At 37.1% G+C, this 21,777-nt stretch overlaps 1 protein-coding gene across 9 annotated transcripts in view; it reads left to right on the forward strand.

Annotated features, from left to right (window-relative positions):
* The first annotated feature begins 3,559 nt into the window (after positions 1 to 3,559).
* CENPF (centromere protein F) overlaps positions 3,560 to 21,777 on the forward strand; it is a 42,282-nt gene continuing 24,064 nt past the window's right edge. For 5 of the 9 annotated variants that reach the window (XM_026102338.2, XM_026102340.2, XM_026102337.2 and 2 more), the window contains exons 1-9: positions 3,569 to 3,814; positions 4,637 to 4,839; positions 5,186 to 5,382; positions 9,125 to 9,240; positions 10,706 to 10,797; positions 13,658 to 13,928; positions 15,458 to 15,660; positions 18,493 to 18,618; positions 21,584 to 21,712. In XM_026102338.2, the coding sequence (XP_025958123.2) occupies positions 4,678 to 4,839; positions 5,186 to 5,382; positions 9,125 to 9,240; positions 10,706 to 10,797; positions 13,658 to 13,928; positions 15,458 to 15,660; positions 18,493 to 18,618; positions 21,584 to 21,712 (1,296 nt within the window). In that variant the 5' untranslated portion in view covers positions 3,569 to 3,814; positions 4,637 to 4,677. Of the gene's footprint in view, positions 3,815 to 4,636; positions 4,840 to 5,185; positions 5,383 to 9,124; positions 9,241 to 10,705; positions 10,798 to 13,657; positions 13,929 to 15,457; positions 15,661 to 18,492; positions 18,619 to 21,583; positions 21,713 to 21,777 lie in introns of all 9 variants that reach the window. The other 4 variants (XM_026102343.2, XM_026102342.2, XM_026102336.2 and 1 more) reach the window with 3 other exon arrangements.

Raw genomic sequence — 21,777 nt, forward strand, 5'->3', positions numbered from 1 at the left:
TCAGGATATGACGTGATGTCTGATTTTGTTCCAGAATTCTAGAAAGCTTGTGCAGATCAGCCTTTTTTTAAGAATGTAAGACTAGACACTTATGAAATGTAAGAATCCCTATCGCCTAGGCTGCTACCGTTTCAGTTACAGGTCTAATCGCCCTGGCAGAGATGGAGAATTCTCTTTTCCAGAAGCAGGATCAGTTAGTACAGAGAGGGGTTTGGGTGTAGCTGAAGGAAAGGATCCAGCTTTTTGCTTTTGCCCCCAAACTTGGCAGAGCTTCTGCTCCTTTAGTGCCACAGTGGAGAAACTGGGAAGCGAGAACCATGTCAGGTGCAGAGGGCCTGGCCCATCTCTCTCTTTCTCTGTGTTTCAGGGTGAATGGGATTGCTCCAGCTCCACATGTGCTCTTTGATGTATATTTACATGAAATAGGCTTTAGCTGACAGATTCTGAGTCTGGGCAGGTAGAATAGGGGGGAAAAGCTCTATCTGTTTTTGCTTCTTGCAGTGCCCATGCAGGGTAGGATTTTCTCATCAAAAATCTTTCCCTCTCTTTCCTTTCCATTTTTGTTCCTCATGTACTCTGACATATGGTGCTGTGATATGAATACAGCCTTTAATGTTTGTGTATTTTACTTATTGTTTTGGCCTTTTACCAAAATTACAAGTAAGGAATGCAGGTGAGAAAAAGTAAACGGTGATTTTAAACATTTGGTAAGAACTGAATGGAATTTCAAGGACAAAGAAAAGCCACTTCACAAAGCGAAGCTAGTTCTCTCTGCTCAAAATCATGGGGTGCTTGGCATCGTGGAGTTTTGAGAGCCTCTTAGAAAGAAAGGTCTCAAGAATTCTAGCTAATACTGAGTAATAAAAGTAATTGAAAGTGTAAGGCAGACTGATGGTTACTATTAACACCCTTCATAACTTGTTATTACATGTCCATATTATTTGACCTTATTTTTATATCTTATATTTCTATCCTATATTTAGTAATATTTTTGTATATTTACTTATGTCTACCAATATATATTATATATCAGTGAGGAAGATATTGTGCAAAATAAGCTTGATATGGCAAAAGGAAAGCAAGTTTCTGTACTTTCCATGAGTCCTTTTCTCTTTCATAATAATTAGTGTAATTGTTTCAATAGTCAAATACGGGATACCAAATATGAAAAAAATTCAATTGTAATCATTATCAACAGAAGCATAGAACGATTCTCACCATTCTTAGAAACAGGCTTGAGAAAAACTCTTCTCTCATGTTTAGTGTAATTGTTTCAATAGTCAAATACGGGATACCAAATATGAAAAAAATTCAATTGTAATCATTATCAACAGAAGCATAGAACGATTCTCACCATTCTTAGAAACAGGCTTGAGAAAAACTCTTCTCTCATGTTTAAGTTTACAACAGCAGTTGGGTGTGTTTTCTTTTTCTTTTGCCTCAGATGAATGGGCATTCTCCAGAGAGTATCTTGCAAGCTCTGCATACATCATCTGTTCCCCCCCCGCCAGGTCTCATAAGAACCCTTAAGGCTGTCTCTGGTTGTTCTTTTTCTCCCCTTCTGAAAAAATATGCCACTGGACTTAGCATTTTAAACTATTTTGCATAAGCCACCCCTGGGAGATTTGTCGTGATGCACTAGTTAAAATGCTAGTGTTCCCTGTCCATCAGTGTTCCCACTGTTGCATCTGCAGTAATTGAAAACTCTTTAGACTTGTACAATTGATTAAACTGTCACTGTCAAGTGAGAAACACTGAGTATAACATATCATGAATATTTACTTCTTATAGAACATTTGTTCCTTGTCCACCAAGTGAGAGATCACCTTCAATTTAGACTGATCTTGTATTTCATGAATCGAAGTGTTTGCCAGTACTGCATTAGGGAATTCCCGCTCTTCCTACTTCTCTGCTGTGCTGTGCTACCCCCTCAATAATGCCTGCACAGTTGTCTCTGAGAGTGCATGAGACTGATCGCAGAACTGTTTAGCTTTGATTTTTTTAGTTATTTGTTAAGAATTATTTAAGATGGATCAGTTCCATCAGTTCAGTGGTTTGTTGTTTTATTCTGGGGCTAGTTTACAGATCTTACAAGTGTGCTAGTGAGTTTGTTGCACTTACATTATTTACTTACAATACTGATTAGCAAAGGTATTTATTTATAAGGATCAGAGAGAAAGTCAGTTCTTTGGTGTTTTGAAATGGAGAAAATAATTTCACACCTTTCGGAGTGCCATTTGGCTGCAGATTAAAAAAAAAATGCTTCACCTTGTGGGTGAGCCAGTTAAGACAGGTCAGTCAAGTTACATATAATTGGCCCTGGCATTCAAGTGCCTGCTTAGAAGAATTTTCTTTTCTTGTGGTCAGATCTCAAGTTCATGGATTTGGATCATGGAAATCTTTGAAGACATAACAGGATTCCATGATATTTGCAAGAAGGATCAGAAAACTATATTGTTTTGAGAGAAGCTAAAGCATGGGCAATCACTGGGAAATAGGCTATTAGAATTGTTTCCAGGACTCAAAACAGCCATTTGCTCTGCAAATGGTAGCCTGGGAGTCAGTGTTGCCACAAGAGAAAAGTGTTATAACTATGTAAGTTTACATGCCAGTTGTATTTATATGTAATTATATCTCATGTGAGCTGACTGGCTACCTTATTTAACTTATCAAAGACTTCAGTCAATTGCCTAGATGTGGTTAAAAAACAGTGGTTCAGAATAAGTGTCACAGGCAAGACAGTAACTCTTCTGATGAAAAGTATATTTTGTTTCAACACATTTCAAACAAAAAACCCTCACAGTGGTGCTCAGGGGAAGGGCAGGGAGAGAAATACCAAAGGAACTATTTAGTATTCCCAGTCACCAGCACCCAGAAAAGTTTGCAATCTGCATCGCTCAAGCTTTTGCTTTACAATCTTTAAACCTTCAGTGTTGCATTTGCACTCAAAGATCTGTGTTGTCTCCTCCGAGGACAAATGTTCTGATTTTCCTCTGTATTGCTATTTTAGGGTAGAAAATGTGCAATGTTGCCCCCCCCCCCACACACACACACGCACACGCACAAACAAAAGAAAGCCAGCAGCAATTTGGGTAAAACCGAATACTAAGCCATTTAGTAATGCTTCTGTAGATTTCTTTTTCAGTTAACTGGCTTTCATCAGAATACTAGTGGGGTGCTTTTTTCCTCTTTCAAAGCTCAGGCTCGCTGGAGGATACGGATTCTGGATAAAAGGCCTAGTTTCGCAGACCCTTCCCTCGAGCACCCGTGACAGCCCCGCTGCCCGGCCTGCGCCGCCCGTCGCCTCACTGCCCGACCTCTCCGCGCCACGGGGCTGCTCCGTGACGCCGCCGGTGAGCCGCCGAGCAGCGGGCCCGGCCTGCTCTGGGGAAGGCGTCACTCGGGAGGCTTCGCCCCCCCGCCCAACGGCTGCCGGGCCCGCCGCAGCCCGGGGGCCAATGGCGAGCCACCTCCCCTCACACGCGCACCGCCGCCTACCAATGGAGTTTGAATGGTTCCGAACCAGCCAATCGCGAGGGCCGCCGACTCGGCGCCGCGCGCTCATTGCTCACGCGGCCAGGCCCGCGTGGCGAGCGGCGTCGCTGGGGGACCAATCCGCGCGCGCTCCGCTGTTCGGGAACGAAGCAACCGGCGCGGCGGGAGCGACAGCGGTCGCTTTGAGCGGCGGCGGCTGCCGGGCGCGGGTTGCGGTGAGTGCGCAGCGGGCGGGCGGGCTCCCCCGGCACCGGCGGCTGCTGGCCACCACGGGCCGAAGGGAGGGTGTCAGCTGGGGAACAGCGGCTCGGTGCGCCGGGTGAGTAATGGCTGACCGGCGGGAGATGGGGATGTGCAGCGGGGCCGGCCTGTGCCGGCGCTCCGCGGCGCGGCTGTGCGGTGCCGTGTGTCAGAGCCGACCGCAGCCCTTTCCCGGGCTGAGGGAGGCCGGCGAGGCTGGTGCTACGCTGCGGCGCATTCAGGCTTGGATGGGCTCTGTCTATCGGCAGCTGAGCTTTATTATGGTAAACTATCTCTATTTTGGTGTCTCGAGGAAATAAGCCAATGCCCGTTCCTTGCAGTGTCATTACAAAGGAAACCTGATCTTGCAGGTTTAAAAACTAAATGCTCTATGTTTGTTTCTGCCAGTATAGAGCAATTCTCAGTGCCTCCAACTCAGCAGTATCATTTTCAAAAACTTCTGTAAAGAAAGCACGGCTGCCACCTGGCACCATTGGCTTTCACAACACAAGGCAAGTCTTCTAGGGTAAGCATCATAAAAGCAAGATGACTAGGCTTACAATGCAGTTGTAAGTGTTAAGGAATTTCTCCAGCATGAGCATCAAAATGAAAGAGATTCTATTTCTGAAACATCTGTTAAATGCAATTATAAGAATATGTAAAAGTATTCTTGTTAGGTTAAAATGAGATTAATCCCCCCTTCCTCCCCCAATTCAGGCAGGCAGAAAAATGTCTTAATGGGACCTAATGTTAAAAGCTGGTGCTTGGATCAGGAGGCTTTCAATTCAAAGTTTTAAGATACTCTATTCTAATCACTATTAAGCTTAAAAAGACAGTGTATTTAGAAGGGAGGCTTACTCAATCTCCTTAAGAGTCTATTTTTATTTGTTTTGTATTTCAGGCCTAGTACTATCCTTTTTGTGTTAAAGAATAAAAGTCACTATGAGCTGGGCTGTGGAGGAGTGGAAAGAAGGCCTCTCTACCAGAGTCCTTCAGAAGATTCAAGAGCTTGAAAGTCAAGTCGACAAGCTTAAAAAGGAGCGACAGCAAAGACAATTCCAGTTAGAGTCTTTGGAGGCAGCTTTGCAAAAGCAGAAACAGAAGGTAATGTAGGTACTGCAGTCTTCTTTCCCTGGAATGCCATTATCCAAGCCAAAATATAACTATAAAGCTTTATTATGTGAATTTTCTTAATTTAATTTTTTTAATTCCCTTCACTGACTAACCTGATAAACAGTTTGTACTTCTATAACACTTATTGTTACCATTTTTCACACCCGAGGATATTTAAACAATTTTGTGTATATCTGAGATGTTCAGTGCTGTTAGCTTTTGAAATGCTGGGAAGAAAATAACAGTAAGTTAACTTTCTCTGTGTTATTTTAAAAATTAATTGCATAGAAGTTGAGGGGTCTAAAGATGTTTCCAAAATGGTCTATATTTCAAATAGGTTGAAAATGAAAAAAATGAAGGTGCAACACTAAAACGAGAGAACCAGAGCTTGATGGAGTTGTGTGATAGTCTTGAGAAAGCAAAGCAGAAAATTTCACATGATCTTCAAGTGAAAGAATCTCAAGTCAACTTTCAATCAGGGCAGCTGAATTCGAGCAAGAAACAAATTGAAAGACTAGAGCAAGAACTTAAAAGGTGAGGACTTGCACCTGTATATCTCTAACTCATATGTTAACAATTTTTCTTTCTCATATTTTACTCCTCTCATTTCTATTGTTTTTTAAATTTTTCTTCTTTCCACATTTCAAACAAATTTTGTGACAAATTTCAAAACACTGGCCTGTTCTTAGATACACACGTGTATGTGGTCTTCTGTATAAAACCTGTGTATCATCTGAAATAGTAAGCACCTGTAGTTCTTGTTTAATTTTGGGGAATTTTGCAGTGCTATGTGAAAAGGGATCCACTCATCTCTACAAAAAAATGAGTTAGCACAACTGAATTACTTCAGTATAATTAAAAAAATAGACCTCTTCTGTTTGTGAAGTCAAAGCCTTTATTCAATTGCCTTAATAGGGTCTGATTTTAAGTAGAAAAAGTTTGCTGGTAAAACTCCTAGTTTTAACATAGTTTATGGTCATACTTAGTTTTGTCTTCTCTTGACAAAATTGTTTCTTATAGCATATCTTTCTCTCTTGTAGTATTATATAAGCCCCCATCAGTATAACTTTACTACCAATGTTACACAGAATATGCATTTGTGTATTGCAAGATGTAGCTAAGACTCCTGATGTATGTAAGGCTAATGTCTCTTCACGAATGACTTACTTGATGTGATTGTTGAATCAATGTCTCTCTCCTTCTCTCTCTCCCCCTTTCCCCCCCCCCACCACCTTGACAGAAGGCTTATGCCTTTTGATTAACAAGGTGGTTCTTACAGATGTACTTTATCCTACTAAACTGTGTTGATAGTCTGACCAATTTCTTGGATCAAGCAGCAGTGTAAGATGTAAAGAAAAGAGATTCTTACTGTATTGACAAAAGATAGATATAGCTAGAATCATGTTGGTGAAATGAAAACTTAAATTTACCAGAGGAGCTTAGTGCCAAGAAATTGAAGAGCTTAAACACTGTTACATCCACTTCTTTGATGTTTCTTACAATGTCTAACCATCCTCATTGTAAAAATTCTGCATCCTGTTGGAGGGGAAAAAATCCCATGTCAGAATGGAGAAAGGAAGAAAAATCCACTTCTCTGTTGCTGCAAGTTGATGTTAGGAATGATGAAGTGCTCTTGACCTGTTTGGTGGTGCTGTTTGCACACTAGTTTCCTGGATGCTATGTGAAAGGGTTGATGAGACAAGACACACCAGGGCAAGGACTGGTTCTTCACAGAACATGACTTGGCCATATGACTGCATCCCTGGGCAGCCTTAACCTCTGAGAAGATTCATTTGGCTGTCATTTTGAGATCCAGCTGATGCCCAAGTCATCAAAGACTGACCATCTTTAAAGAGGTGTGGCGCTTTGTCTGTCCTCTTGTAGTGAGACCATGCAGGATAAGTGTGTGTGGTGGTAGTTTTCTTTCTTTCTCCCCCCGCCCCGCCTTGTGTGTTTGAGAGAACTGACTGGGCTACCATGTTTTCATAGCATCACTCCTCAATATGGAAATCTTCCTTTGGCACGTTGCTTTCTGCTGCCCTGCTCTCCCCACCACCTCCTTTGAAAAAATACACTGCCTTTGATTAAAGATGACCTCAGGAGGATACATCTTAGCAGGTATCAATAGGGCTCCCAAAGTATTTGGAATCAAAAGAAAAGTGCACAAAGAATTCAGTCTTTAAGATCAAGTCTACCAACACAATATGGCAACTGGAAGAAGGAGGTGTGAACATCTATTGGAGTAGAGGATGAAGAGGCCAAAAAAAATAGTGCTGTGACTGAATTACTGCATCCAGTTGCTTAGGCAAAAAAGTGATGTGGTAGCATAAGAACTTTAACTTTCATGACAGTTCTTCCTGCTCCCCGAATACTGAAATACAGGTGTTAAGAATAGGACACTTCTGCTCCTCCATGCTTCAGCAGTTCTTGCTGAACTCTTCTGGACAAAAGTTGATGGAGAAATAAAAATATCTTTGATTTTATAAAACATCACCTTTGCACTGATATGTGGTCTGTGCAACTGTACTCAATATATTGTTTTGGTTACAGTTAAAGTTCTTTGAATTGCTGTTTCTTGATGCATGATATGTTATATTTAAGTCCATGTCTAAAGACTGAGGTGTTACACCACTAATAACAATATCTGTGTGCTGTTTATAGATGTGGGGTGCTTTTTTTTACAATAAAAACAACTTCCATAGTGGAGGCATCTCACCTGATTCACCTGAAAATGCTACTGAAGTAATTGTCTGTAATAAAGTGAATATTAATGTCTTGCATATTTATTTTTATATTAAAGAAGCCTTCCATTCTTGAAATACACAAAGTTTCAATGAAGTTGTCCTGCCCCTGCAATTAACTGTTGTGCTAGTAATTAGAGAGACAGACATCTGTCCTAGGTATCAAATTTCTCAATGTTTTTTTGTTGGGGCCTCAACTGTGTCCATTTCCTTTAACCTTTGGAAGTTGTACCTTGTATACATGCTAACAGAAGCAAATAAAGAGGGAGCTCTATTGTGCTTGCTGGTCTATAGTCCTCACCTCCCCCCATTCATTATCGATCTAATGGTAGTTGAGTTTCTGGGAATCGTGATTAGACCAGGTATTTGGCTGTTGTGAGAATCTTCTCAAGATCAACCCAAGCTTATGACATTTAGAAATACCAACTTTGTGCAAGGAATCGGTGAGATCCGTGTGTGATTCAACAAGGTCGATGCACCCACCGTGACCTTTTCTATTTCTGCTCTCTAAGACTGGGTCAGAAAGGCTGCAGGCTAGGGCTATGTGTTTATCAGTCCCAAAACCGTAGGAAGTCCGGTTTACTGAATTCTCTTATTTCCTTTATATTACCTTGCATAGCTATCCGGTACCAAAGAACATCAGTTTTTACATATAACTTGATTTTGACAGTCACCTTGCTTTTATGTTTTGCTTTGTTTTGGTTGCATAATGATAACTGATTATAGCAATTAACAGTTCACCATATGAGATGCTCTTATGGGTTTTACTCTGTAAAAGGGAGGGTAGAATGGAATGGAAAGCTGTGAAGTCATTAACAGTAGTCTTCAGCTTGTAACAGTCTTGTCAGTTGGTGCTCGTTTGGCACAAACCAAAGCGGCCATGCCGTTGACTGCAGTTATTGTATAATCTTCAAACGACTTATGTGGATTCCTTGGATGAGCACATAACTCTCCATGGGAATAGCTACTCTATCCATATATCAGAGCGGACTGTGGTGGTTTTGGTAGTAACATTGTAAATGGTATACAAGAAAAAGATACTGCTGGGTGGAGGGTATGCTTTTCCATTTTCATGAGATATAACTATGTTTTTCACAGTGAGCAATATCAACACTAATAATGTGTAGTATGTTTTCTATGAATGACATTTGCTGAAGAAGTAAGAGTCTTAATCACTTTTTACAGGGATTTCAGTGTATTTAATTGGACTATGACTTCATATAGTGAGATTGTATACAGTTCTAAGTGTTCATCTACATGGTTTTTTTTTGGTTTGAGTCCTATGTAACTGATTAAATATGTAGAAATTATAAATACAGTTTATGTTTTCTTTATTCATATTTCTGTGTTATAATAACTAAAAATTATCTGTGAAAATATCTTGACTTCCTATAAGTATGAAGGTCTAATCCTAAATTGATCTTTAAATCAAGTTCTTAGAATTCCTGTATTGGTGTGGTTCAGGTTTTTAAAACAGATAATTGAAATCTTCGTTTCCATGACTAATTCCTGCCACTACTTCTTTCCCTAAACAGATACAAATGTGAGCTTGAGAAAAGTCAGCAAACACTGGTTACAGGAGATATATCATTCAGTGGCACTCCACAGAAGAGTTTTACTGCTCCTTTTACACCAGTTCAAAGTCATAAAGGTAAATTAATTTTTTCATCTAGAACAGATAGTTAACTAAAATGTCTGTTTTCTTGGAAGGTGGTAGGAGAATTTTGAATATTACACTTTCACTATGTTGCCTAGTCCTGACTACAAAGTTTGTTATCAGTATCTGGTTCGTAATGCCATAGGTTCTAAGTTTAAAAATTATTAGCAAAGATTTAACATTTATGACAAATATTTCATCTTTTTAGCACTACGTTGATGGGCATGGAATAGTAATAGGAATATTAATCAACAGACAATAACAATTTTTTTGAAATGAAATGCCTGTTCCAAGTGTCAGTTCCTGTCTTCATATAGGGAAGAGCAAATTTCCTTCTATTTTGCCTACAAGTACTTAAAGCTCAGTAAACAATTGTTTTTGTTATTTCTCTAAAAGATTGTTTTTGAATTAGATTGTTATTCTGCATGTTAATCTACATAATTAAAGCAAACCCTCTCTGCCTACTTCATAGTATTTCTTCTATCCTAATTTAGACATCAGATTTACAATATTTGAATGAACTAAAAAGGTGAGAGGAAAATTCCTTAACTGGAGAACTATTCTGTAGGCAGACACCCTTATGCTGTCTATATTGAAGAACTTTCATGGGTTCAGTATTGAGCAAGGTGCTATTTCTTTGCTGTGATCAAATATTCTATGTGTTTTAGCATCTAAATCTTATTCTGGGAAATCTGAGATGCTTTTTTGCACTATTGTTCCTTTCTATTTCCTTATATATATGTGAAAAGGGGTGCAGTACTCACAATGTCAAGAATTCAGAATTTGTAAGTGTGGTCCTCCTGAAATAAGGATTAAATTAAAATAACGATATTTAAAATAGTATTGTTGCTGAGTTGTTTTCATTAAAAGTTGGATTATTAAATGCTTTCAGATGGTACAAAACGTTCTAGCTCTAGAATTGAGAGAGTTGTGTGATTATATACAAATTCAAGAAAAGGGAAGCAAGACATTTTTTGGTGTAGTGTGTTCCTCTTAAAATTCCAGCAGAAGAATCCTAAATGAATTCTTGTCCAATTTCTATTGCATTTGAAAAGAACTCAAGGAAAAGTCCCAGTCTAAATTTTTGGAAGTTTCTTAGTCATATTAATGCTAGTGGGTTACTGGTGGGAAAAATATTTTATATATATATGTGTGTGAATGTGTGTGTGTGTGTGTATATATATTTATTTATTTAAATATATAAACTCTGGTATTGGCTCCTTAATTTTAACAGTTATGTTTTCAGTCTAATGTCAAGTTCCAAATTTTCCCATCAGTGTACTTGAGCCCCCAAAGTACTGAAAATAATTCATATACAGTTTTTTCCTATTCAGTATCTGACATTTCTGATAGCTGTTGATTTTTATTACTCCTATATTTCTGTAAGGAGGATTAGAGTAGAAAAATTTACCTATGTACTAAGCTAGATTATTATGAAATATTCATTATGTTTTTGTAGATGCTAAGTTTGAAGAATTAGAAGAAAAATACAATAAAGAAGTAGAAGAAAGAAAAAAGCTAGAAATGGAACTGAGAACCATGCAGGTTACAGTAAGTATTTTTTGAAATGGTATATGGGATAGCGAAGAAATTTGACCCAAGTTGGAAAATGGAGAAGGATACAGTTGTTCAGAATTTACTATACAATTTTCTAGAGAACTCTAGTAAAATATATTTCACATCGCTTAAGTTACAATTAAAAAGAAGATAATTAATCAGTGTATACCACCATTCAAAAATAATCTTAGAGAATCCAAAAAAAGCCAGCCTAATTGAACAGCAAAGTAAAGAAGGACATTAAGAATGAAAACGCATCTTCCAAAAACTGGAAATGTTGTCCAAGCAAGGATAATAGAACAGAGTTCTAGTTTGGGGAAATTAAATGTAAAAGGATGATCAAATAGCCTTGAAAAGATTATGAGAAATAACTTCCCAAGCAAATAAAAACTAGTAAATTTTTGAAATGCATCAGGAGTGGGAACTTTATCAGAGAATCTTAGAGGCCAGTAGATGATTAAAATGTGAAAGGAGCCCTCAAGAAACAAAAGGCTGTAGAAAAAAAGCTGAAATCAGTTTTTGCTAGGTATTTACTAGTTGAAAGCTTTAAAATTTTTCTATATCAGTGCCTTCCTTTATGGGGGTTGAATCTGTGGCACAGGCTCAAATTTGAAAAGTCAATGGAATTCTTAAAATAGCTTGATAAAATGAGTAATAATAAATCACCAGATACAGATAACATTTACCCATGGATTTATAAGGTACTTCAATGTGGCATTGCGGAATCACTATGATGTGTAACTTATTTCAATCTCCTCTTGGCACTAGGTGACAAGGATGGTGCCAGTTTTTAAAAAGGCTTACAGTGCTGTTTCCTGGAACTGTAGCTTAAAAAGGTTGATTTTTTTTATACTGGGCAAATTGTTAGCAACTGAAATAAATTAATGCGTTTGTTGATACATGCATTACATTTGTTGATACATGCATAGATATGATATACTGAGAAAATGTCAGCTATTCTTATTTGTAAAAGGACATCATGCCCCACATATTTCAGAATTTTTGTTTTTAACAAGTCAGAGAACATATTGTCTGAATCACACTTAGTCATATAATGTCAATGGATTTCCAAAAAGCTCAAAGAAAATGAAACTATTTTGATAAGGGAGAGGTCTTCTCAATAATTTAAAAGTAAAGATTGAAGGTTAGGAATAAATAGTTAGTTTTTACAGTTGGAGAATTCAGCAGTGAAGTCCTGGAAGGACCTGTGCAGGGAACTGCTGTTCAGCATATTCATTGATGATCTGAAAGACAGATGAATGACACGGCTGAAGTCTATGCAGGATTGCACAATACTGAATAATTGCAATAAGACAGCAAATAAAATTCAGTGTCAAAAAATGTGAAGTGACACACCTGGAAAACATAATCCTAACAATGCATACTCAATACATCCAGGCTCCTAATTTGGTGAAAATATTTTAGAAAGCAATTCTGGAATTATTGTGTCTATTTCTCTGAAAACTTCAGTTTCATGTTCAGCAATGATCAAAAAGAAATTTTTAGGAAAAGAATTAAGAACTAAGGAGAAAATATTTTTTGCTGCCTATACAAAACCATATGGCACTCACATCTTGAATATTGCTTGCAATTCTGGTCGTCAAAACAGATATGTTGAACTGGAACTGGTACAAAGATGATTGGGGATGGAGAGAGGAAACATGGAATGGTTATTTTCCAATTTTTCATAAGGCACAATTACATTAGGAGTCAGCAGGCTTAGAACAAAACCTAGTTTTTCACAATGTACTTTATTAAATGGTAGAACTCTTTGTCACAGAATATTGTGGAAAACAAAAACCTAAACAGATACAAACAGAAAGTTCATGTAAAATGTTTCAGTAAAAGTGATTATTAACTCCCTTAATTTTCTGGATTCAAACTTTTTTGGACTTTAGCTTGGGAACTCAAAATTTAAATGGCATATCAGGGGAAGGATTGCTATATGTATGGTGGATTCTTAGGCTCTTTCTCTAAATGGGTTGCTTCATATGACTGAAGAGTGTGTCCTGGGCTAGACAGACGTTTGGTCCTAGCATAGCCCTTCCTACGTGACAGCATATTCTCAGGTTGGACTGAGAAGTCAGGCTGGGTACTACCTGGTTTAGGGCATTAGTTTAAAAAAAAAAAAAAAAAAAAGTCAATTCAAATGGTTAGCATTTGGAAATCAAGTATAAGAATACAATAGAACCTTCAGTGCTTGAGTGTTTTCATTTTGAAAAGGTTTGGTAGTGTAAAAAATATTCAGTGTTTTCGTTCTATTTAATTTTTCTCTAGGAAGAGGTTGAAAACCGATACCTGGCATATTTTATTATTGTAATTTTTAGGTACTATGTATGTGGCAATTTAAATAAATGGGTTTGTTCTCTCAACTTACCTGTACTTGTCCAAAACAACTGGACCACATACCAGATATATTAGTCTAGAGCTGTGTATCTCTTGCAGTTTGATTGTGTCAGGAATTGCCTGTGAAAACTTAGGCTTTGATTTTTAAAACTGTAGAAGGAGGATAGCAGGAGTAAATAATGGGAGAACTCTCAAAACAGACAAAAATTCTGGGTAGGCTAACTATAAAGAAACAGATAAAACCTCTTGTCTTTGAGATTCTGACCATCATGGATAAATTTAGCTTTACCAATTATTCTTGGATGCCTAGCTTTAAATTAAAGTTAACTTATGGTGTATAGAAATCAATGGTATGAATCAGTAATTGCACTGATGGATGATGCGTGTTGTCATAAAAATGTGAATTGACCACATGACCTATTTTCAACTTTATTAATAAATGAATTATTTTGTTATTTGTCAGATACAGAGCTGTGTAAAGGTAGATACTTTTTTTTCTTGGTCACAGAAAATTAATCAGCTTTATCCTCAAAGCAATTTGAGTCACAGGGAGATTGCTCGGCATCAGGCTTCCTCATCTGTGTTTTCATGGCAACAAGAAAAGACACCATCTAGAAATCAAGAAACCCCTGCAAGGAGAAGTTCTGCAACATCCTGTTTTCCATGGGAAAGAGAAACAAATTCTATTATAGTATTAGAGAAGAAAGAGCTCAACAACAGTTTTGCTGAGAATTGTAGTAGTTCTTCACTCATCAACCAGCTAAGAGCACAGAACCAAGGTACCTTACATATTTCTTTAAAACTCAAAGGCAATCTCCTATATAGTTCCATGAAAACTGGTGTCTGGACAGAAAAGAGGTATGAATATCAGTGCTTTAGTGAGGAAATGAGAAAGATTATCTGCTGTTTCCTTTGGCGACTAGCCCAGTTGGCTGCTAGTGTGTGTATTCTCAATGACCAGCCAGTACATGGAGACTATCCACTATCATTTACATAAGGGTATGAGAGATAGAATAGGGGGAGTTTGTATTTTGGGGGTGGGATAATTAATCATCATATAAATAAATTTTAGGGAAATGAGCTTCATTAATTCCATTGCTCATGGAACAATTCCCTTAAAAATGTTTAGGATTTCATTACATCTCACTGTTAAATTATACTATATTGCTTCCTTAATTTTGTATGACTCTTGAGATTTATGGCTGAGCAATATATGTATTAAATATTACTTGATTGAAACTCACTTAATGCATAACTGAGTTCTGTCCATAAAGGATGTTACAGGAAGGCCCAGGATGAAGTATAACATTAAAAATACAATGATAAAGTGAAATACCTTCTTATTTCATGTATATCGACATCCAGAAATATTTTTGTCTCAGATTTGATAGTCAAAGGAGAAAAAATAGTTCATCTGTTATGGATTTAGTGAATGTTTACTTAAAGCTAGCATTGGACGAGCTTTTCCACTAACTGTTTCTTGTAGGATTGTCTTACCAGTTCCGGTACTCACTACATGTAAAATTTAAACCTAAGCTGAGTTTTCAGTTTGGAAGACTGATTTACATTTTTGTAGCTTGTACATAGCTGTATAAATTCAGCACCAATGGAATAGTTTTTTATAAAAAACAATTACCGGATAATAGTAATTCTTGATAACACTCCTATAAATGACCACTGTTTTCTACTGTAAAATTTTCTTGTGATTTTTGGAAAGCAAACTTTTACTGATATATATCATGACAACATCATTTGGTTTTGCTTTGTGTGTATGCTGCTTTCGGGACAGGAAAAAGATTTAACTACTGTATTTGCAGATACCTAATAGCTGAAAAGCCTCTTCCATGCAGAGGCTCACTTTTGCTCCAAATATATGTTTGTAGTGGTGTTCTCTACTTCAAAAATTTTATCTATTGAGTGACTTACGTTTCTGCGTATTTTCTTAAAAGTTTTTCATAAACCCCCAGGAACAAATTGTCTTCGCCTTTGCAGCATTTGTGTTTGAATTCTATTTTTGCTGTGTTCTCATATATTACAAAGTGAACCTGATTGATTTAGAGTTATCAACTGTCTTTCAGTCTTGACAATTTCAGTTGTTATGATAGTAGTAGTGGAAGAGAAAATTAAAAATTTTGGTTTTGTCTTGCTGAACAATTTACAATGTATCTGCCTTTGTCAGAGGCTTGTGTTCTTATCAAACATCCTCAGTATATTAGAATATGTATAGACCCCTTGAAATTTCAGCACCTGGAAGAAATACCTTTCAAAGCAGAAGGTATCATTTATCTTAACTGTTTTTAAAATTCAGAGCTAAATTCTAAAGTTAAAGACCTAGAACAAGACCTGCAAGTTCTAGAAAAAGAGAAGAAAACCCATATGAATAAACATCAAGAGATTCAACTCCAGCTGGATAGAATGAAGTTGGAATTAACAGAGAAGGATAACATTCTGAACAAAAACAAAGATGAATTGACTAGACTGAGAACGCAACTTGACCAAACTACTGCACAGGTAAAGTGTTGCATCATGCATCTTCTGGCTGTTGTTACAATTCATTCCCAATACTAATGTGCGTCATTTTCAGCCATTGAATTAAGAACCAAGGTACTCGGATAAGTTTCTTGAGCATTTGCTGAGGACTGAGTTTGGATAAACATGTTAGTTTGATGTATATTACTTGCAAAAATGTAGATATTCCTAAGCAGTTGCCCATTTTCTGGAAGGTTCTTACTACCTCTGAAGACTTTTTTTTTTTTTTTTTTTTTTTTTTTTTTTTTTTTTTTTTAATCTTCCAGGTCTAGCCCTCAGGCAAGGTTTGCTGAAATTCTGGAAAATATTTTCTGATACAGTTGCGTAGAGCAACAATGACATCTGGTGGCAAATTCTGACCTTAAATAGATTCTGCCATGTAACCTAGGTGGAAAATCAGTATCTGTTTCTTAAACTGCAGTATTTCATGGAGATAGCCTTTAGATTTTAAGTTGCTTCTGTAAAATAAAATCTAAGTTAAAATGCCATTAAAGATGGAGAATTTATGTAGTTTTTAATGGGATTTCATGACCTAATCTTAAGCAGTTTGCATACATAGATATACTAACTAATAAGGAACAAAAGGGTAGTACAATTTGCTTAGCCAAGAATTTTAAGAGTGTTATATATACACATATATATATGTCTGTGTGTATGTATACGTATATGTGAAATGGTTCTGATTTTTGCTTATAACTATGCAATGAAAGAGAGTGCCACTATTCATGATCACTGAATTCAAACTGTGTGACATAACCATTAGTAATTTTTTTTCCTAGTTAGTCCAGTTGCAATACCTTTCTAGAGTCCTTTTTCACAGCATTTTGCAAACTTGAAAATAGTGCACAGAAGTCGTAATTCCTTCAGTCTTCATATTTCCATGTTGTTCTTCATTTACTTTCAGTCATCTACAAGAAAGGAAAAAACATGTTTCTGTGGGTAGCTTCTCCAAGTGTAATAGTTGTTATCTGTCAGCAAGTTTCTACCTGCTACCTACATATATTGGAAAATTATGCTATTTCCTACAAGTTCTGTATTGGTCATTAAAAATAACCCGTTTGCATGTTGAGGATTAATCAGTGTGCCTTTTAAGAGAGACAGTAACATTCTGTCTTTGCTGTCTCTGTGAGGTTTAGGGAGGTTATGGCTGGGAGCAAGGTAAAATCATGTTTTTGACATAATCCATTGAATATATGAAGGCACTCTTATCATGGTGAGTTTGTGGGAAGATAGCTGACCCAAGTTAAAAGCTCAGGTGCTCTGAAAATGTTTCTTTTCATTTATTTGATCCCCTGACCTGATTCAGCTTCCTAAATCCATTGAATACTATTTGCTTAATTTTGCCTGGTTAATTTTCCTACCAGTTTAAGACAGCCGTACTGTCTTACTGGGGAATCAAATGGGCATTAAATCCAGGACAAGGGAAGGGGCAAGATTGTATAGCTAAGCATATAAATAGGAGAAGACAAGGATGAATGGGATTGACTGGCTCCATTTTAATTAAGATGTAGTCCATCCCCTTTATGTATAGCACAGCATTGTCTTGTCCCAGAAGGCTGCTTTGCTCATAACATCTAAAAGATGCTCCTTTCTATTTGACTTTCTCATTCTTGCACTGAAATGGGGATCTTCTGCCTGCCCCTAATTCTTTGTATATAGAACTGCATTGAGTTTCTGGACTTTATTTTCCAACCTAGCAGCCTAAATTTAAATTTAATTAGTGCCTCCCTTCCGCACTTCTCGCTGTGTCAATGGCATGATCATGGACCCATGACCATAGCATTTCCTCTGTGTTAAGTGTCCTATTTAACATCATGCAGGATTCACTACCTTTCTGATTGGCAAGTAAGTTTTCATGTAGGACCTCACAAACCCTGTTATCTGCTACATACCCATTACTACTATCTGCTTCTTATTTTCTTATTACATAGATGGGTTACTGTTTCATTAAGTTCATGAGCTGCCTTTGCCACCAGGAAAAAAACAGTCCTGTTTGCTCTTGGCCAGTTTTTCTCATCTTCTGGAAAAAAATATTTTAAATATTTTTGTGCAACTTTATAGAGAATACTTTGCTTTCATAGATTGTTTTTGGAATAAAAATACGTTTTTATCTTCATGGAATTAATTGGACATTGCTTCACTCCCTTGTTTAGCCTAATACTAATTTAATAAACTGAATTAGATAACAAACTGACATACTCCTAACACAGAGGTTAAACCAGAACATAGGCTACTGATTTTTTAATTAAAGTTTAAATTGTGAAAAATACTCCCTCATTGTTGTTCAAGTAGACAAAGATAGCTACATATTTTTTTCCTGTCAGAATCAATGTGCTGAATCACTCTGAAATTCCATGTAATATGCAGTTATATTCCAGGTCTAAATATTTAGTTGTTTAGCAGTCAGGGGACATTCTTTAGTTCTTAACAACCTGAGATACTGAAAACAATTTAGTTTTAGTGTCAGATACAGTACATTTTTGTAGAATGTCAAGCAGATAGAGTAATTCTGGGGAAAAAAAGTTGTATATAGTATGATCTTTAAGAAATTACTGTCTCTGCCCCCAAACTGTTATCATCAAAGACACTGATTTTATGAAGATGTTTAACATTAAAATCATAAGCAAGTATGTGTTTATTACTGTGGATTGCTAAGAATTTGTGTGTTGCCAGGCAAAGTTATAGTGTAGGTTATTTGAATGCCAAAGCAATTGTAATAGGGAAAATCAGTGCTTTTTATATGAATGCATACAAGTATAAATAAAACAAGTCTTGCATTTTTAATACTTTTGACTGATAACTAAATTATTATAGGTCAAAATGATGGAGCAAAAGGTGAAAAAATTGTCAGAAGAACTGAATTGTCAAAGACAAAATGCTGAAAGTACTCGTTGCTCTTTAGAACAGAAAATAAAAGCAAAGGAAAAGGAATACCAAGAGGTAAGGCAAGAACAACATTTTTTTATTTTGATTTCCTGGGGAGGTAAAATTGAATGGCCTGTTTTGTGTATCTGCTTTTCAATTAATTGCAACCAAATTGGACAGAGCGGTTAAGATCTCAAACGTAATTGAAAAACTGAAAACAAACATCCCAATAGAGGAGAGAGGCTGTCAGGGAGATGTAGAATTATTTTAGTACTTGTTAGACATGGTAGTTGAGATACAAATCCGTAATAAACCAGACTTCATTGGCTTCATTGTTCACAGAATTACTTATACATGGTTTTAAACTTCCTGACTCTACTCAGATTTGTTCATGTGGAGTCTGATTAGAATTTGCATGTCTATCTCACATGAAAAAATAATGTCTTCTGGATTTTATCTCTATTCTTCCCATTCTGGATCATGCAAAGAAGATCATGAAATTTGGGAATAGCTTATGTGTATTTTTGTTTCTTCTTGCCAGATATAGCAGAGACAAAGTAGCATCTCAGGTACTTTTCTCTAGTGGAGTTAGGTTTAGCATTCACACTAATCAAAGCTATATCTAAACACTTCATTTTTTTTCCTTAAGCTGTATAAAATATCAGTGTTTAGGAAATATGAGACATTGCTCAGATTTGGAATTGATAATACCATTTCAGAGGGGTATTTTAAGTGTTTTTTGTTTTGGAGGTTGGGTTGGAGATTGCCCCACTGTTGTATCAAATATTTGTTTAAATTTCTCCATGCAAACTTCAAATTCGGAAGGTGGGATTCATTCTACCTTACTTCAGATGTTTGAAATGTAGGTGTCAGCTAAAGCTAGTTACTTAGGACTCTAGTCTGTGGAGAGATAGGCTCCTTTGAAAGGCAGGTTATTCCAGCTATCTTAGATACTAGTCTTCACTCTGGAGCTGTGTGTCTGTGCGCTAGTAGTGGAAAGAGCCTCCACTATTAGCCTAGATGTGGATAGCTCATTTTTGAACATAAGAAATTAGATGAAGCACTTTTTTTTTTTTTTTTTCTTTTGTCCTGAGGACTCATCTACAGAAAAAATATTTTCTGTAGTATATAGCACTTAAGGCTTAGAAGGCAGGATCAGTCCCTAAACTTTAGAAGTAATTATTGGAGTGCTTTGGAACATAAATACAATGAATTCATCATTTCATTAATAAGCAGTGTATGAGGCTCCAAAGGACTTCCTTGCATGCACTCAGGTCAAGTTCCTGACCAGAGTTTTGCAGAAGAGCCCTATGGAGCTACTATGTACTTTACTCAGCATTAGTTACTAGTTTCAGCTACAGCTGGTTGGTGTCACATCTTTCCTTTTTAAAATATTAACTATGATTTTTTTTTTTTAGGCTATTCTGTTTGCATGGGTTCCACACTTATCCCTTTTTTCCTTGATACTTAGGATCTGTTTGTTTACAGGCTGTTTCTGGTGTAAGAAATAGGAAATGCTCAGGCCTCTCCTGCTGGTTTTGCTCTTGAGCAGAACATACCAGAATGTAAGTGGTGCTGGCATCATTTCACAAATATGACTGACTAAAGTACACTGGACTTAAGTGCAGAGGGTGCGTGCACCTGGCTGCCAGACCTACATTGCAAAAAATGCCAGTTCTACTTCCTTTCACTCTGCACCTTTTCTTCCTTTTGTATTTTTTTCCTCTCTCCTTTTTTTAATTTCACTGGTTGCAGTGTGGTTCTGTTTCTTCAGTGAAGCAATTTGCCTGTGTTCCATGAGTTGAAGTGATGTATGTATTTGTATGCATGGCTATCGTTTATATTCCTTAACTGCTGTAATGTTGTTGCGGCAGTCAGCGGCTGGTGAAAAGGAGGCTGATGTGTTACATGCACCACAACAGGGGATTCGGGTTGCTAGCTTGTTCACTAGAAATTTATCAAGTGAGATTAGGAAGGCAGGGGTGCAGAAATTGTTACTGACTGTTTCAGCTGCTTTGGGGAGATGTTGTTCCTACCCAGACTTCCTTTTCTGGCAGACCAGGTAGATCTCTAGAAAGAGACAACAAACTTGGTTATATAAGGGGATACTGATATTCATACAAATGGATCTCCTGGAGCTTCTTAGAACCTCTCACTGGAGGAAATGGTGGGGACAGAAGTGAATGCGTGTTCTGAAGAACATGAGGTAACCAGAAGGAAAATACCAAAGAGAAGCACTAGCACTTTATGGCCTTTCCTCCTTCACAAGCATCATAGAATGTGTTAGTAGGGCATTCTGCAGCTTTTGCAAAGAAATTATTGTTGATAGATATCCCCCTCCCTTTTTTTTTCTCATTTATTGCTTTTAAGTATCCTCATGACTCTTACTGTTCTATATCCTGTCATAAACCTCCTCTTCAGTCCGTACGGAATCACAACTATAAGATCCAAAGGCATGGGAACAAGCCTCATGAGAAATGCCAAGTACAGCTGGTATGCTTATGTGGCATGTCGTAAGATCCACATCCTTCTACAGATTTCAAGTGTGCTTTGGAGATGCTATTTTTTTGACGTGGATTTCATGAATGCCCCTTTAAGATTCTCTTGTTGCTCAGTCCCAAGCTGTATATTAGTTCAAAATGTTTTTGTTGTTTTTTCTTGAAAAAAAATCAACTGTAAATTATGGTAAGGAACAGCAAAGAAGAAATGAATTTGTCAATTTTTTTCATATATGAAAGCTTATCCTTGAGCTGAAAAATGTTAATTTCATTACTGACTAGCTTTACATTTTTTCCCCTTCTGTGATAAGAGTGTTGCTGTGATGGATTTTTAAAGAGATGACTTAAACTGGGTTAGGACCGTTCTTACCAGCATCAAATTTACAGTGTCCATCAATGTTGCTTTAAACTTAATTATATAAGACAGGTTTCTCTGAGCAGTCAGTATTAGCTAATGAATTTGATTTGTTACAGCTACAGTAACCAAAATAGATATTACAGTTACATGTTTATTTCTGTTCTAACATACCACCGTTTTCTAGGAACTATCTTGTCAGCAACGTTCCTTACAAACACTGGATCAGCAGTGCAACCAGATAAAAAACAAACTGAATCAGGAGCTCCAGCAAGCCAAAAATGACTTCAGCATTCTGCAGGCAGAATTTGACAAAGTAGGCCTTTTGTATTAAAATCCTTTCTAGGTTTATGATTTAGTGGTCTGATCAGTACTGCCTTA

Source organism: Dromaius novaehollandiae, chromosome 3 (assembly GCF_036370855.1).
Source record: "Dromaius novaehollandiae isolate bDroNov1 chromosome 3, bDroNov1.hap1, whole genome shotgun sequence".
NCBI classification, from domain to species: domain Eukaryota; kingdom Metazoa; phylum Chordata; class Aves; order Casuariiformes; family Dromaiidae; genus Dromaius; species Dromaius novaehollandiae.